The sequence below is a fragment of the Chlamydotis macqueenii genome, chromosome 2 (assembly GCF_036417535.1).
Source record: "Chlamydotis macqueenii isolate bChlMac1 chromosome 2, bChlMac1.mat, whole genome shotgun sequence".
Classification (NCBI taxonomy): domain Eukaryota; kingdom Metazoa; phylum Chordata; class Aves; order Otidiformes; family Otididae; genus Chlamydotis; species Chlamydotis macqueenii.
Window position 1 is genome coordinate 163,632,306 of NC_141557.1, and position 16,886 is coordinate 163,649,191.

A 16,886-nucleotide genomic window follows, 5' to 3' on the forward strand; every position below is an offset into this window, starting at 1 on the left:
CATCGCCATCGCCGTCACTGTCCGCATCGCTGTCACCGTCACTTACTGTCCCCATCGCCATCACCATTGCCGTCACTGTCCCCATCGCTGTCACCTGTCACTTACTGTCCCCATTGCCATCACCATCGCCGTCACTGTCCCCATTGCTGTCACTGTTGCTGTCCCCATCGCCATCGCCATTGCCGTCACTGTCCCCATCACCGTCACCGTCCCCATCACTGTTGCTGTCCCCATCGCCATCGCTGTCACCGTCCCCATTCCCATCGCCGTCCCCGTCACTGTCACTGTCGATGTCACCATCCCCACCACTGTCCTCATCATGATCCCCATCCCTCATCGTCGTCGCCTGTGGCCATCGCCATCCCCTTCCCATCGCTGTCCCTGGCCCCCCATCACCGTCACCGTCACCGTCACCGTCGCTGTCCCCATCGCCATCCTCCTCCCCGTCACTGCCCCCCATCGCCGTCTCCATCGTTGTCACCGTCCCCGCCGCCATCCTATCGCTGCCACCATCGCCGTGCCCATCGCCGGTGCTGTCCCTGTCCCTGTCCCTGTCCCTGTCCCGTCCCCGTCCCGCCGCCGCCCGTGGGTCCCTCGGGTGCCGGGGGGTTGTGCAGGCCGAGGGGTGGGCGGGGCGAAGCTGCGAGCCCCCCTCGCGTGACACCACCCCCCGCATGATTCCCCGGGACTTGGGGATGTGGGACCCCCTCCTGTGACATGGGGGTGTGGGACAGCCCCTCCCGGCACGTGGGGGATGCGTGACCCCGCGGGATTTGGGGACACGTGACCACCCCCCGCGGGACGTGGGTACGGGTGACCCCCCCCTCGGGACGTGGGGATGCGTGACCCCCGCGGGATTTGGGGACGGATGACTCCCCCGCGGGACGTGGGTACGGTGACCCCTCCCCCGGGACGTGGGGTCGGGTGACCCCCCCCCCCCGGATTTGGGGACGTGGGACCCCCCCGGGACATAGGGATGCGTGACCCCCCCGCGACGTGGGGATGTGGGACGCCCCCCCCAGGATTTGGGAACGCGTGTCCCCCCCGGGCCGCGGGGGGAGGCGGGGCGGGGCCCGCGGGGTTCCCACGCGAGAACCGGCCGGGTGGGTCGGGGCGGGCGGGCGCGGCCCCGCCCCGGAGCTGGAGGAAGGGGGGGGGGAGGGGCCGTGAGTCAGGGCTGGGCCCCCCCGCGCCCCCCCCCGGCCCCCCCGCCCCGGCCCGGGGGTGGAGCTGCCGCCCGTCTGCAGCCAGCGCCGTGCCCGGACGTGCCGGGCTGTACTGGACGGTACTGGGCCATACTGGGCTGTGCCGGACCCTGCCGAGGCGTGCTGGGCTGTATTGGACCGCACCGGACTGTACTGGGCCATACTGGGCCATACTGGTCTGTGCCAGGCTATATCGGACCGTACTGGACCGGGCTGGACCATACTGGACCGGGTCATACCGGGCTGCGCCGGGCCATACTGGGCTGTGCTGGACCATCCTGGGCCATACCGTGCTGTGTGGACTGTGCCGCGCCGTGCCGAGCCGTGCTGCACTGTACTGCGCCGTGGTGAGCTGTGGTGAGCTGTGCCGTTCCGAGCTGTGCCAGACCATCCTGAGCCGTGCCGAGCTGTGGTGAGCCGTGCCAGACTGTATTGAGCTGTACCGGGCCGTGCCGGACCGTACTGGGCCATACTGAGCTGTGCCAGACGCACCAGGCTGTGCCAGACTGTACCGAGCCGTGCCAGACTGCACTGGGCCATACCAGGCCATATCGAGCTGTGCCAGACCACGCTGAGCCGTGCCGAACCGCACCGGGCCGTAGCGGGCCGTAGCGGGCCGTAGCGGGCCACGCCGGGCAGTGCCGAGGCGCGAGGGCGTGGGGCGCGTCGAGCGGCGCCATGGTGGCGGGGATGCTGATGCCGCTGGAGCGGCTGCTGCGCGCCATCCTGGAGCTGCTGTTCCGCGAGGGCGTGCTGGTGGCCGAGAAGGACCGGCGCCCGCGGCGCGCCCACCCGCAGCTGCCCGGCGTGCCCAACCTGGAGGTGCTGCGCGCCATGGCCTCGCTGCGCTCCCGCCACCTGGTGCGCGAGACCTTCGCCTGGCGCCACTTCTACTGGTACCTGACGGACGCCTGGCGTCGCCCACCTGCGCCGCTACCTGCGCCTGCCGCCCGACGTCGTCCCGCGCTCCCTGCAGCTGCGCCCGACGCCCCGCCGACGCCCGCGCCGACGCCCGCGCGCCCGCCCTGACGCCGACGCCGGCACCGGTTCCGGCGCCGGCAGGGCCACGCGGCGGCGGCGGCGAGCGGCTCTACCGCCGGAAGGAGGAGGGCGAGCGGCACGTGGAGAGCGTCGCCAGCGTCACCGCCGCGGGGGGAGCGGCACGGCCGCCCCCCCAGCCCCGCCCGGCCACAGGTACCCGCCAGCACCCTCGGGACAGGGCATGCGGGACGCGCCGGGGTGTGGGGGGGGCGTGGGGGCGCCTTGACCCCCACCACGGCCCCCCCGGGGCAGCACCCCCCACTCTGTGCCCCACGGCCGAGGGCGGGGGGCTCCTGCACCCCCGGGGGGCCGTGCTGTGGGGGGCTGTGCCGTGCGGGGTTCTCTCCGTGGGTCGGAGGGACGGCGGCAGCTGGTGGGGGAGGGGGCTGCCCTGCGCACGCCCCCCTCCCTCCCCCGCGACACGCGATCCCCGCGGTCGGCGGCAGCTGGGACCGGGGGGGGGGCTGCGAGGTGTCCGGTGTCCCCGCCCCACCCCCCCCCCACCCGTGACTCCGAGTTTCCAGCACGAAGGCGCCGGGCCCTGAGTCACCGCCCCGGGGAGGGGAGGGGAGGGGGGGTCCAGGCCCCGCAGCCCCGCCCCACGCCCCCCGCCCCGCGTGGGCTCCCCTCCCCCCCGAGCTCTGCCCCGGGAGCGCGGGGCTGCGTGGGTGCTGCGGCGCGGGGAGAGCGGCCCGGGGCTGGAGAATGAAGGGGGCGGGGGGGGGCTTCCCGGCCCCGCGTGGGGGGCAGTCCCCGTGGGGCGCGGCCGCGGAGCGCCCCCCCCACGCCGGCAGCCAGCCGTTCCGCCGGCGCGGGCCGCTCCAGGTCCGGGTTTTCCGTGCGCTGCGGGGCGCCGGTGCGGCAAAACCCGGCCCGGAGCCCCGGCGGGCGCGGACGGGGGCGCGCGGGGGGTCCCGGCGGGGGCCAACCGGTCCCACCGCTCCCCCCAACCTCCCACCTGCCCCCAGGGCCCCTTCCCACCGCTGTCAGCGCCGCTGTAGCGGCCCCCCCCTCACCCCCCCCCGACGTGGCGGCCGGTTTCACCCCGCACCGGCGCCGTTAAGGGGGGGCGGGGGGTCGCGGGGGGTGGGGGTTCCCGCCCCCACGCGTGTCATGTTCTAAGTCGGGCTGGGTGACGGGCGCCGGTTATTTATAACGGCGCCTGCTCCCTCCCCGCCCCTCCCCCCCGCCGCCCCCCCCCGTGCCCCCGATACCGGTGGAGCCGCCGCACCCGCACCCGTCCCGCACCCTCCCCGCACCCATGAAGGGTCGTGCCGGGTAGGTGAGACCCCCCTCCGCCCAAAACGGGGCTGGGGGGGGGTCCGGAGTGGGGAGGGGGCTGGGGGCCGCCCGGACGGGGCGTCCCGGGGTGTAAAAAACCCGCGACGTGCGTGATTTTTTTGGGTTTTTTTTTTTGCGGGGGGGGGGCCCGATCCTGCCGGCCCACGGGAGGCGTCTCCCGTCTCCCCCCCCACCCCCCCCGGCGGCGCGGAACGGGAGGGGTTAAGGGGGTGGGGTGGTGTTGTGGGGGGGGGTGTGGAGGAGGGGGGGGCGGGGGCTGGAGGAGCCGCGCGCCGTGTCCCCATGGAGGACACCGGTTCCCTTTTCCCGTCGCTCGTGGCCGTGGGACACGCCGCCTCCCTCGCCTTCGTCTGGTACTGGCGGCGGCGAGCCCACGCGGGGGGTGCAGGTGGGTCCGGGATCGGGCCCCCCCCCCCCCCTCGCACCCCCCACCCCACCCCCCCCCTCCCCCGTCCTCCTTCGCCCCGCCCCGCGGGGAGGGACCCGAACTTGGATTGGGGGGGGGGGGGGCGGGCAGGGATGCAGCGCATCCTGGTACCCACGCTGACTCATCGCCGCGACCCCCTCCCCATTCGGACACTTTCACGAGTGGGGTCCCCACAGCAGCCCCCCCGCCCGCGTGGGTGCGGCCCAAATCCCCCCCGCCCCCCATCATTTTCGGGCACCCCACGGGCTGACGCCGCGCCGCCAAATATTTTCTTGGGTGGGCGCGGGGTGAGGCGTCGTGGCCGAACGTGGCGTTCCCCCCACCCCCCCCCACGCCCCCGCCCCACTCTCCGGCACTTTCCAGGGCGGCGGCCGCGGTTTTTCGACGCCCTTGGCGGCGCGGGGCCGCTCTCCGCCATGGCGCCGAAACGCAAGGGCGGCCCCAAGGTCGCACCTGGCGGGACCGGAGTGGGGGTGGCGGGGGGGGGATTATTTTTATTTTTGAGTGGCGCGCTGGAAAAAAAAAAAAAAAAAATTGCGGCCCGCGGCGGCTGCGCGCTCCCGGCCGCGGCGGCGAGGAGCCGGCGTTTCACCGCGCGATGCTCGCGTCCGTTTCTCCCGCTGGAGATCCCGGGTGTGGGGGGGGGGGGGGTGGCGGGGGGGTCGCGGCGCGGCCCACCCGGTTTGCGCGACGGCAGGGCCGGCGGCTGCGTGGGCGGCGGCAGAGCCGGCCGGTTTCGGCAGCGGGACGCCGGTTGTTTGTTTGGCTCCGCTCCGGTTTCCAAGGCTGCCGAGGGACGTGGCAGCGGGCGCGGGGGGGCCCCAAGGGATTTAGGAACCCCCCCGTATCCGCTCCACTCAGTTTTTCCACCGCGCTGGCGCTGCCGGCCGTGCCAGGCCGGGGGGGGGTCGGAAGCCGCTTGCCAGCTGCGCCGGGCCCGTGACTCACCGGCTGGCGGAAACGGCGCGGGCCCGGCTTGGCAGCGCCCGCCCGCCTTTGGCGGCGCACCCCGGCCCCCGGCACGGCCCCCGCCGGCGTGGGGGGGTCTTCCCGGTGCTGCCCCACGGCCGCCGCCATCCTGCCCGCGGGGCGAGGGGCTCCGCTGCGGCGCGGCAGCTGGCGTGGGAAACGTGCCGTGGCCGTGGCAAACGTGGCACAGTCATGGCAAACACGAGCGAGGGTCCTGGGAAACGTGGGGGGGGCGTGGGAAACGTGGGGGGGTCCTGGGAAAACGTGGGGGGGGGGCGTGGGAAACGTGGTGTGGCCACGGCAAACACGGCAGGGCCGTGGCGAGCGTGGCGTGGCCGTGGCGAGTGGCGCACGCGTCCGGCGGGCATCGCGTCCCGGTGCCGCGCGGTGTTTCTATCGCCCCGGCCGGGCCCCCCCGTCCCCCCCAGCCCCTTATCTCTGCGGCGCAGCCGGGACGCGCCGTGGGGCAGAGCCGAGGGGTGGCACCGTGCCCAGCCCCCACGCCCCGGGCGCTGCCGGCCGCTCTGGTTGCGCCGCAGCCGGGTTTTGGCACGGGACCCCCACCCCTGCCCCCCGGGACCGGGCCGTGCCCAGCTCCGGTGCCCCGCAGGGGGGGCTGCGGCAGAGCCCGAACCGCTGCGGGGGTCCCCTGCCACACCCGTGCCGTTACCGTGCCGTTACCGTGCCGTACCCGTGCCATAACCACGTCATACCCGTGCCGTACCCCTGCCCGTGCATGGTGGTCCGTGCCGTACCCGTGCCGTACCCGTGCCGTACCCACGCCGCACCCCTGCCATGCCTGTGCCCGGTGGTCCGAGCCCCCTCCCCGGCGCGGCTGGGCTGGGTGCCGCGCTCTGCCTGCGGCCGCTCCGGCACGGAGGGGGTCCAAGCGCCCCGGGACGGGGGCAGGAAGAGCCGGGCCTGGCAGCGGCTGCGGCCCGGCTGAGTCACCGGCCACCGCACGGCTCCTGGCCAGACGCGGCCCAACGCCGAGCGGGACGGCGGGGGCCGAAGCCGGGGTCTCGCCGCGGCACTGGGAGCCGAAACGGGGGCTGCGCCGGGGCGGCGGGAGCCGAAATCAAAGCCGGGGCCGTGGGAGCCGAAGCCAAGGCTGCAGCGGGGCGGCGGGGGCCGAAGCCGGAGCCGAGGCCGGAGCCGCAGCCGCAGCGGGGCGGTGGGATCCGAAGCCGGAGCCGAGGCCGGAGCCGCAGCCGCAGCGGGGCGGCGGGATCCGAAGCCAGAGCCGAAGCCGGAGCCGAGGCTGGAGCCGCAGCCGCAGCGGGGCGGCGGGATCCGAAGCCGGAGCCGAGGCCGGAGCCGCAGCCGCAGCGGGGCGGCGGGATCCGAAGCCGGAGCCGAGGCCGGAGCCGAGGCCTCGCCGGGCGGCGCGATGCCGTGGGGGCTGTGCCGCTGCTGCTGCGGGGCGCGCAGGCAGGTGTCCCGTGTCCCGCGCGTGCCGGGGGGACGGCGTGGGGTGACCCCCGCCGTGGCACCCACCCGGGACCCCCGTCCCGCAGGCGGCCCCCTCCCCGGTGTGGCCTCGCTCGCTCCGCGCCTGCCGGGACCCCCGAGCGACGCCGGGGTGCGGGGTGCTGGCGGCTCCCGGGGGTTGGGGGGACCCGTGGGTGCCCCCCGCCGGGGCTGCGGCACCCGTGGGCGGGGGGCAGGAGGTGTGGGGTGCCCCGTGGCTGCAGTAACTTGGGGGGGAGCTCCTGGGGGCGGGGGGGCAGGGGGAATTGGGGTGCACTGGGAGAAGGGGGGAGCTGGGGCTGTTTGGGGGGTGTGGAGGGAAGGGGACGGGGTGCTCAGAGTTGGGGTGCGGGGGGTGCAGGACTGGGGGCAGGGGTGCAGGATGGGGCGTGCACAGAACTAGGAGTGCACAGGATGGGGGGTGCGGGGGATTTGGGGGGTCTGGGTGCGGGATTAGGGATGCAGGTTTGGGGTGCACAGAACTGGGGGTGCACAGGGTCAGGGATGCAGGATTGGGGTGCGGGGGTGCTGAGGGTCGGGGTGCAGGATTGGGATCCACAGGACAGGGGGTGCAGGATTGGGGTGCAGGATTGGGGTGCGGGGGTGCTGAGGGTCGGGGTGCAGGGCTGCAGGACTGGGGTGCAAGGGAGGGGGCGCGCAGGATTGGGGGTGCCTGGGTGCAGGGCGAGAGGTGCTGAGGGTCGGGGTGCTCACGAGTGGGGTGCAGGGGTGCGGGGGTGCAGGTTTGGAGTGCTGAGGGCCGGGGTGCTCACGAGTGGGGTGCAGGGGTGCAGGTTTGGAGTGCTGAGGGTCGGGGTGCTCACGAGTGGGGTGCGGGGGTGCAGGTTTGGAGTGCTGAGGGCCGGGGTGCTCACGAGTGGGGTGCGGGGGTGCAGGGTTCGGGGTGCGGAGGTTTGCGGTTCCGGTACCGCTTCCCAGCGCGGGGCCGCGGCCCGGGGGGGGCGGGGCCGGGCCCGGGGGGGCGGGGCGGCGGCGGGGCGGGTCCCCCCGTGTCCGTGTCCCGTGTCCGTGTCCGTGTCTGCGTCCCGTGTCCGCGTCCCGTGTCTGTGTGCGTGTCCGTGCCCGCCGTGTCCGTGCCCCCCGTGTCCGTGCCCCCCGTGTCCGTGCCCGTGTCCCCGCGCGGTGCGGGATGGCCGGCGGCCCCGGGCCCGAGCAGAACCGGATCCTCAGCGCGCGGCTGTGCTGCACCGGTGCGTGGGGGGGGGGAGGGGCGTGGGGGGGACCGGGACGCGCGCGGGGGGGGGGGGAGCGGGGCCGGGCGGGGCCGCGCAGGAGGCACCGGGAGCCCCGCCCACGGCAGCCGGGCTGGGGGTGCACGGGTGCGCGTGCCCCACGCGTGTGCCGGTGGGTGTCCGTGTGCCCCACGCGTGTCCCCATCCCCGTGTGCGCGCACATGCGTGTGCGTGCGTGCGCGCCCCCCGTGTGCCCCCACGTGCCTGCGCGTGCCCTGCGCGTGTGCCTGCCCTGCTGCTGTCCGCGTGCGCACGCGTCTGCGTGCGTGTGTGCAACAACCCGTGTGCCCGTGCCTGCGCGTGTGTGCGTGTGCCTCACGTGTGCGTCCGTCCCTGTACACGCTGGGGGTGCATGTCCACACGTGCACACGCGTGTGTGTGTACATGTACAGGCGTGCCGCTGCCTGCTTGTGTGCGTGTGCCCCATGCATGTGCCTGCCCGTGTGCGTGCCAGTGTCTGTGTGTGTGCACATGCATGCGCGTGCACGTGCACCTACCTGTGTGCCCCGTCTGCATGTGTGCCCCATGTGCATGCACGCTGCTCTATGTGTGTGCACATGTGTAGGCGTGGGCGTGTGTGCCCACCTGTGTGCTCCCACCTGCACGTGTGTGCGCGTGCCCCATGCGTGTGCATGTCCGTGTGCGTGCCAGTGCCTGCGTGTGCGCACGCCTGCGTGTGCTGGTCCGCACACACATGTGCAGGGCCGCACGCGTGCCGTGGCGCCTGTGAGCGACTACATGTGTGCGTGTGTGGCCGCCCGGGCCCCGTCCACGCGCTGAGGGGCTCCTGTGCCGCCGACTCTGCCCCCCGTGCCCCACCGTGACCCCCGTCGCCTCGCGGTACTGTCCTGCCACCACACGCGTGTCGCCGCAGGGCGACCCACCCGGTGCCGCACCCGGACCCCCCTGGCGCTGCGTGGCGCCGGCGCCGGCACCGCGGGGCCCAGGGCTGAGGCAGCTCCGGTTCGTCCGGCCCGGCCGCCACCTGTGCCGGGAGCGCTGCCTGGCCCGGCGCCCGCGCCGCTCCGCGCCCTCGAGCGTTCCCGGCGCGGCCCTGCCCGCGCCGCCCGGCCCCGTGCCGCCAGCGGTGCCCGGCCCCGGCTCTGCCGGCTCTGCCGGTGTGGCGCTGGAGGGGACGCTGCCGCGAGCAGCGCTGGCGACCGCCGTGGCCCCCGGCGTCTGCCGCTGCCGCGGGGAGAGCGCTCGGCCACGCTCTCGGCCGCGCCGCGCGGATCCTTCCAGAACCGGCACCGGTACCGGCGCGGCTGGCGGCGCGTGAGCGCGGAGAGGAGGGTGAGGGAGCGCGAGGCGCCGTCGCCCGTTGTCGCGGTGAGCCGCGCTCCGCAGCGTCCCCGCCCCTCTGACGCACGCCGGGCTGCGGCCGCGGCTCCGTGTGCCAGATGTGCTGTGCGCTGCGCCAGCTGTGCCGCGGCCTGAGCCTCTGCGCGCGCAGCCGGGCGCCGCCCGCATTCCGCGGTGCCGCCCGCGCCGCCTCCTCCCCGGCCGCGCCCCGACACCGTCCCCGCGCAGCCGACGCCGTCGCGGCAGGCCGGGGCGGGGCGGTGAGTCACGCCGCGCCCATGTGCCGCGGCCCTTGGACCCCGGGCGAGGGTCGTGCCGCGCCCGCGCCGTCGGCGCTGCCGTGTGCGGGGCGCGGGCGCCGCTCTCTGTGCCGTCGCCGCGCCGGCCCCGCGGCCCCCTTTTCCCCCGCGCCCCTGCGGCCCCGGCGTGGGTGCGGCGGGCGCCGCGGCCCGGAGTCGCCGGGTGCGGGGTGCGGGGTGGCGGCGTGGGGCTGGCGCGCGGCGCAGAAGCGCCCGGAATGCGGCGCCGGAGGGGCCTGGCCCCGCGCCCCGAGCCCGCGTGGGTGTGGGGCCGGCGCCGCCCCCCCGGGGGGCCCCCGGGTCTGGGCCTGGGGGTCCTGCGGCCCCCGGGGAGGGGCACTGGGGCGCAGAGCCCCCCAAGTGTGGGGCCGGGGGCCAGGGTGTGCAGAGCTGGGGGTCCTGAGCCCCCCGGGGTGTGGGGGCCGTGGGTCCTGCTGCTGTGGGGCTGGGGGTCCCAGACCCCCTGGGGTGGCCGACCTGGGGGTCTGCAGGCGCTGGGGTGTGCGGCGGGGGGTCCCAAATGCCCCAAGCTTGCAGAGCTGGGGGTCCTGAGCCCCCCGGGGTGTGGGGGCCATGGGTCCTGCTGCTGGGGGCTGTGGGGCTGGGGGTCCTGAGGAGCCCGGGCATCAGAACCGGGGGTCCCAGACCTCCGGCCTTGCAGACCTGGGGGTCTCCGGGCCCTGGGGTGTGCGCCTGAGGGTCCCAAACCCCCTGGGGCTGCAGAGCTGGGGGTCCTGAGCCCCCCCGGGTGTGGGGGCCGCGGGTGTGGCAGCTCCGGGCTGTGGGGCTGGGGGTCCCGGACCCCTGGGAGTGCCGAGCTGGGGGGTCCCCAGCCCGCGGGCTGCGGGGCCGGGGTGCGGCTGTCCCGGGTGCCCCGCGGCCCCCCCCGGGCGGGCAGGGAGGGGTTAATCCGCCCGCGGGCCGGGGCGGTTTCCTGTGGGCAGGGTCGGCGCGGGGGGAGGAGGGGAGCCCCGCTCTCCTCCCCGGGGCCGCCCCACAGCGCGGCTGGCAGCGGGCGGCGGCGGAGCTGCGTCAGCGCCGGGCGCGGGCGGCGGCCATTCCCGGCGTGAGCTGCGTCCGGTCTCAGCGCGGGGTCCGGCATGGCGCGGGCCCCCCCCGCGGCGCGGCAGCGGCGGCGCAGCCAGGAGGAGCCCCCGGCCGCGGGGCCGCGCTCGGGCTCGGAGGACAACCTGTACCTGGCCGTGCTGCGCGCCTCCGAGGGCAGGAAAGGTACCGGGGGCTGCGCCCGCGCCGGGCTGGGACCCCCGGGCGGACCCCGCGCTGGGGCGGTGCCCCTAGGCAGGCTGTGGGGCAGAGCCCCGCGCTGGGGCAGTGGGCTGGGGACAGGCTGTGGGGCAGAGCCCCGCGCTGGGGCAGTGGGCTGGGGACAGGCTGTGGGGCAGAGCCCCGCGCTGGGGCGGTGGGCTGTGGGCTGGGGACAGGCTGTGGGGCAGAGCCCCGCGCTGGGGCGGTGGGCTGTGGGCTGGGGACAGGCTGTGGGGCAGAGCCCCGCGCTGGGGCAGTGGGCTGTGGGCTGGGGACAGGCTGTGGGGCAGAGCCCCGCGCTGGGGCAGTGGGCTGTGGGCTGGGGACAGGCTGTGGGGCAGAGCCCCGCGCTGGGGCAGTGGGCTGGGGACAGGCTGTGGGGCAGAGCCCCGCGCTGGGGCAGTGGGCTGGGGACAGGCTGTGGGGCAGAGCCCCGCGCTGGGGCTGTGGGCTGGGGACAGGCTGTGGGGCAGTGCCCCGCGCTGGGGCAGTGGGCTGGGGACAGGCTGTGGGGCAGAGCCCCGCGCTGGGGCTGTGGGCTGTGGGCTGGGGACGGGCAGTGGGCTGTGGGCTGGGGACAGGCTGTGGGGCAGAGCCCCCCGCTGGGGCAGTGGGCTGGGGACAGGCTGTGGGGCAGACCCCTGCACTGGGGCAGTGTCATGGGGACAGGCTGTGGGGCAGAGCCCCGCGCTGGGGCAGTGGGCTGGGGACAGGTTATGGGGCAGTGCCCCCAGGCAGGTCATGGGGCAGACCCACACGCTGGGGACAGGCTGTGGGGCAGACCCCCATGCTGGGGCGGTGCCCCTAGGCAGGCTGTGGGGCAGACCCCCGTGCTGGGGCGGTGCCCCAGGTGAGTTATGGGGCAGACCCCCGCGCTGGGACGGTGTCCTGGGGACAGGCTGTGGGGCAGACCCCGATGCTGGGGCGGTGTCCGGGGCAGGTTGTGGGGCAGCGCTGTGGGGCAGCGCCGTGGGGCGGGAGCTGGTCCCTGGGACACTTCCTACCCCGGCCTCAGCCCGACCCCTGCTCTCGCCGTGGGGTGGGCGCCGCCGTCCGGGCCGCGCCTGGGGGTCGCGGGTGTTTTGGGTCCCGCCGGGGTGTGGGGCGTGGCAGCCACCCCTCGCTGCCCGCACGCCCCACGTTTCCTTCCTCCCGCTCCCCGGCCGTGGGGCCCGTGGGTGCCGTGGGGCCGCGCCCGGGACAGGCGGGTGCCGGCCGTGGGGCGCTGGCCGCTGCGTGGGCAGATCCCGGCACGCGCCGGCCTGGCCCCGCCGAACGCGCCGCGGCGTGGGGTGGGGCGCGAGCCTTGCAGTGGGGCGGCTGTGGGGCCAGCGGTGTCGCCCCGTGTGCCCGGGGCATCCCCGGCTGCCCCCAAACCCCGGGTCCGGGCGTGTCACCCGTCCCCGTCCCGCTTGCGGCGAGCGTGCAGCGTCTGGCGCTGCGTGGGCGCGGACGCCCCGCGGGCTCCGTGGGGCTCCGTGGGGCAGCCTCCCGGGCTCCTCCCCGCCCCAAGCGCGGGGCGAACGTGGGGCGCCGGGGGCTGCGGTGTGCCAGACGCCCCGCGGCCTCGTCCCGGTCCCCGTCCCGCCCGTGGCGCTCGCCGGGCGCGGTGCGGGCGTGGAAGGGCCGCGGCGGGGCGGGGGTGCGGGGTGCCCGCTCCGTGTTCGCCGTTTCCTTCCCCTCGCGCCCGTGACTCAGCGCCGCTCCCCACGGCGGTTGGCGCACGGCTTCCGCCGCCGGCCACGGCACCGCGCGGCCCGCGCCGCGCCGGGACCCCCGCGCTCACCCTGCCCCCCGCTCTCTTGCAGACGAGCGCGACCGCGTCCAGAAGAAAACCTTCACCAAATGGGTCAACAAGCACCTCATCAAGGTACGGCGCGCGCCCGCCGCGAGCCCCGCCCGCCCCGGCGGGACGTCCCGGTGCCGGCGGCAGCACCCAGCCCCACGGCGTCCCCGGCCGCGTCCCCGCGCGCCAGCGCGCCAGGGCGTCGTGTGACCCCGTGCCGGCGCGGCCTCTCCCGGCTGCCCGCGTGCCGGCGCTCCCGCTGTGCCGACGGCGCTCGGTGCCGCTCGGCGCTGGGGACGCCGCACCGGTACCCTGCCCCCAGTTCCCGTGCCGGGGGGCTGTGCCGTCCCGTGGCCGCGCCGGGCGTAGAGCCCCGTCCCGCGAGCGCCGGGCCGGCGCAGGAGACCTTGCGCGGGCTTCGGCGCCGCGGAGCCTCCCGCCCCGTCACCCTCTCCCCGGCCGGCCGAGCCCCGCCGGCGTGCCGCCGCCTGTCCGTACCGCGCGGCGGGCAGGGCCCCGCGCCAGCGCCTGGCACGCGCCGAGGCCTGTCCCCGGCCCCCGCGCGCCGACGTGTCCCCGCACGCCGGGCAGCCGGCCCCGCGGCGTCGCTGCCGTGGCACGCGGTGCCCGTGCGCGGTGCCGCGCCGCGCCGCCTCTCCTAACCTCTCTCTTCTCTCTGCCTCTCCCGCGCAGCACTGGCGAGCGGAGGTAGGTCTGCCCGCCCGCCTGCGCTTTCTCTTCTCACGCTCTCGCCGCGCCTGCCGGCACGACGCCGCACGGGGGGCAGCTGCCCGCGCGCGTCGCGGGGGGGGGACGCGGGGACGGGGCGCCAGGCCGCGCTGGGGGCCGCGGGGCGGGCGGGGGGCCGGGGGCTCGGCCGCCCCCCGCGCCCCGGTGACGCCGTCCCGGTCCCCGCAGGCGCAGCGCCACGTCAACGACCTCTACGAGGACCTGCGGGACGGGCACAACCTCATCTCGCTGCTGGAGGTGCTCTCGGGGGACACGCTGGTAGGTGCCGCGCCACGCCGCGCCGCCGCCCCGGCCTCCGCTTCCCACCTCCGCCTCTCTCCGCTCCTCTCCCGCTCCTGTCCCGCTCGGCCTCTCCTCCGCCCGCCGCCCCCGTCCCGTCCCGGAGAGCTGCCCGGCGCCGCGCCGCACGCCCCGAGCCCCGCCGGCGCGGCCGCCCCCTCTCCGTCCCGCAGCCCCCTCCGGCCCCGCCGCGGCCTCTAACGCCGGACGTCTCTTCGCTTTGGTGACCTCTCTGCTTCTCCGCGCTGGGCTCCCGCCGGCGGCTCTGCCCTCGCCGTCCCCCTCCGGCCTTTGCCGCCTTCCTCTCTCTTTGCGCCGCCGCGCCGGGGCAGCCGAGGGAGCGCGACGTGATCAGGAGCTTGCGCCTGGTGAGTGGCTCTGCCCGTCGCTCCGCGCGCGGCCCCGCACGGCGAGCGCCGGCCGCGGGCGCGGAGGGCAGGCGGCACCGCCGCGGCGCTGGGGCGGGAGCGGGGGAAGGCGTGACGGCACCTCGGGGCGCCGAGGCCGAGCGCCGCCCGGGATGGGTTTCCGTCAGCCGGGCCTCGCCTGCGCCGGTGCGATGGGAGCGCGGCGTCACCGCGAGCCATGCCGCGGGGCTGCGGTTCCCGGCGCCTGGCAAGGGATACGGCGCCGCGGCCGCCCACCCCCCCCGGCTCTGCTGCCGGGGCCGCACGCTGCCCTGACCCGCGGCCGTAGGGCTGGAGAGACCCGGGCCTGGCGCTGCGTGACGTGTGGGGGGCGGGGGCTGCGGCGGCCGGCGTTGGGCGCGGGTGCCACCAGCGGAGCGATGCTGTCGCCGCGGGCCGGTGGGCGCGGGGGCTCTGTCCGGGCAGGAGCCGCCGGGGGGACCCTGGCCCAGGGGGGTGCTGGGGGCTCACAGCATGCGGCTGGGGGCTCATGTCCCTGCGGCGGCGCAAGACTGGAGCGCGCTGGGGGGCCGCGTGCCGCCACCAGCGCAGCCCCGACGCCGGGCTGTGCCCGCGCCGTGGGTGTGGCGTTGCCGTGGCTGAGGAAGCGCGGGGTCCGGCGGCCGCGCTGGCCGCGCTCGCCATCGTTCGGCCCGGCGGCGCTTCCCGCCCGCAGCCGCGCCGGACGGGCGGAGGATTTCCTGGCGGGTCCGTGCTGCGGTCCTGGCACCGGCTCGCCACAGCCGTGGGACGCCCGGTGCCTGCATGCGCCGCTGCCCGGCACTCGGCCTCCCTGGGCACGGCGGCCCCGGCGCTGCGGCCGTGCCGGTTGGGGCCGCGCCGGCGCCGGCTCGCGGCTTGGCGAGGCCGGAGCGTCCCTTCCGCGGTGGCGTCGAAGCGCGGAGGGCGTCGGCGCGGCGCGGGGTGGCGGGAGGGCTGGCATGCAGCACGGTGATGGCGGCTCACGGCCCCCCGCTCCCCGCAGCCCCGCGAGAAGGGCCGGATGCGCTTCCACAAGCTGCAGAACGTGCAGATCGCGCTGGACTACCTGAGGCACCGGCAGGTGAGCGGCGGCCGCGCGGCGGGCAGGACCCCGGGAGCCTGCCGCCCCCGGCGCGGGGTGCGCTCCCCGCCGCCCTGCGACCGCCCCGTGCCTCGCCCGCAGGTGAAGCTGGTGAACATCCGCAACGATGACATCGCCGACGGCAACCCCAAGCTGACGCTGGGGCTCATCTGGACCATCATCCTCCACTTCCAGGTGAGCGCGTCGCGGCGGGGTCGCGGCGGCGATGGTGGTGCGGTGTGGGGCCGGGGGTCTGCGGTGCCGGTTTGGTCCCCGCGTGGGGCCGGATCGGGGGTGGCGGCGGGGCCGGGGCGGCGGCGGGGGCGGCGGCAGGCGACGCGGAGCGCCCCGGCGTAACGCGCCGTGCGGCGGCAGATCTCGGACATCCAGGTGACGGGGCAGTCGGAGGACATGACGGCCAAGGAGAAGCTGCTGCTGTGGTCGCAGCGGATGGTGGAGGACTACCAGGGCCTGCGCTGCGACAACTTCACCACCAGCTGGCGGGACGGGCGCCTCTTCAACGCCATCATCCACCGGCACAAGTAGGCCGCCCCCGGCCCCGCGCCCTGCAGCCCCCCACAGCGGCCGGCGGCGATGCCGCGCGCTCGCCGGCACCGGCCGGCCACACTTTGCGGGGATGCCGGCACGCGCTCCCGACGAGCGCTGACACGGCGAGCCGCGCCGTCCGGCGCCTTCCCTCGCTCCCGCACGCCTGTGCCTGCGTGGGCAGGCGGGCGCCGAACCCCCCGGGCGGCGGGCACTGTGCCCTCCGCGGCGTGCCGGGGCGCGGGCGGGCCGTGCCGGGGCCGCCGCGTGCCTTCGGGGAGCGCAAGTACGTGCAGGTGTGCCACGCCTGCGCCGCACTCCGCACCGAGCCGCCGCCGCGGCAGGAGCTCGCCCGGCGCCGCGCCGAGCTCGGCACCGCCATGGAGCGGAGCGGGTGGCAGAGGGCCGGGAAGCGGCCGCGGCGCCGGGGCGCGGGGAGCTCGGCGCGGGCCGCGCCGGCGGTGGGCGACGGGGCGGTGATGGTCTGCGAGGATTTCCCCGAGCGCCCGGCCGCCGTCGCCGGCGCCTTCTACGTGGTGCAGCGCAGCCTGCGCCTCCGGGAGCTGTAGGCACCGGGCGGGGACCCCCGGGGCTGGGGCGGGGGCGGCCCGCGCCTGCCGAGAGCTGCGCCGTGCCGGGGGCGAGGCGGGTGCGCGCGCAGCGCCCCGGCGCCGCCCTCACGCCGTCGCCGCTGCCCGCAGGCCCATGCTGATCGACATGAACCGCGTCTACCGGCAGAGCAACCTGGAGAACCTGGACCAGGCCTTCACCGTGGCCGAGCGCGACCTGGGCGTCACGCGGCTGCTGGACCCCGAAGGTACGGCCCGGGGACGCCGCGCCCCCCCCTCGCCCCCAGCCCGCGGCGCCGCGGCCCCCGCCCCACCGCGCTGCCTCCCCCCCGCAGACGTGGACGTGCCGCAGCCGGACGAGAAGTCCATCATCACCTACGTCTCCTCGCTCTACGACGCCATGCCCCGTGTGCCTGAGGTGCAGGACGGCGTCAAGGCCAACGTGAGTCCGGGGGCCGCGGCTGGGGGGGCGTCGGCGCCGTGCCGAACGCCGGGCCCACGCCTGCCCCCCTGCGCAGGAGCTGCAGCTGCGCTGGCAGGAGTACTACGAGCTGGTGACGCTGCTGCTGCAGTGGATGCGGCAGCACGCCGCGCTCTTCGAGGAGCGCCGCTTCCCCGCCAGCTACGAGGAGGTGGAGGTGAGCGAGCCGCGGCGGTGTGCCGCGCCGGGACGCCGCGGGGTGGGGGCGTGCGGGGCTGGGGCGCGGTTGGCGGCGGGGCCGGCATCGGTTGCACCGGCGCGGGCGACCCCGTGCTGCGCGCTCGTGCCGGCGTCGAGGCCGCGTGGCTGGCTGGGAGCGGCGGCGGCGGGGGGGCCGGGGGGGCCCCGCTGAGTCAGCCTTTCCCGGCCGCGGTGAGTCACCGCGGCAAACCCCCCCTCCGCGCCCGGCCCCTTCCTTCCCGCGGCTCCGCACGCACGGAAAATACCGGGGGGGGCCGGGGGGGTTGCCCG

General features: G+C 77.1%; 1 protein-coding gene across 1 annotated transcript in view; it reads left to right on the top strand.

Annotated features, from left to right (window-relative positions):
- The first annotated feature begins 1,868 nt into the window (after positions 1 to 1,868).
- Positions 1,869 to 16,886, top strand: part of PLEC (plectin) — a 63,492-nt gene continuing 48,474 nt past the window's right edge. The window contains 12 exon segments of the mRNA XM_086741509.1: positions 1,869 to 2,114; positions 2,116 to 2,217; positions 2,219 to 2,399; positions 12,343 to 12,404; positions 13,239 to 13,328; positions 13,682 to 13,717; positions 14,742 to 14,819; positions 14,922 to 15,014; positions 15,195 to 15,361; positions 16,067 to 16,182; positions 16,270 to 16,376; positions 16,453 to 16,572. Of these exon segments, the coding sequence (XP_086597635.1) occupies positions 1,884 to 2,114; positions 2,116 to 2,217; positions 2,219 to 2,399; positions 12,343 to 12,404; positions 13,239 to 13,328; positions 13,682 to 13,717; positions 14,742 to 14,819; positions 14,922 to 15,014; positions 15,195 to 15,361; positions 16,067 to 16,182; positions 16,270 to 16,376; positions 16,453 to 16,572 (1,383 nt within the window). The 5' untranslated portion in view covers positions 1,869 to 1,883.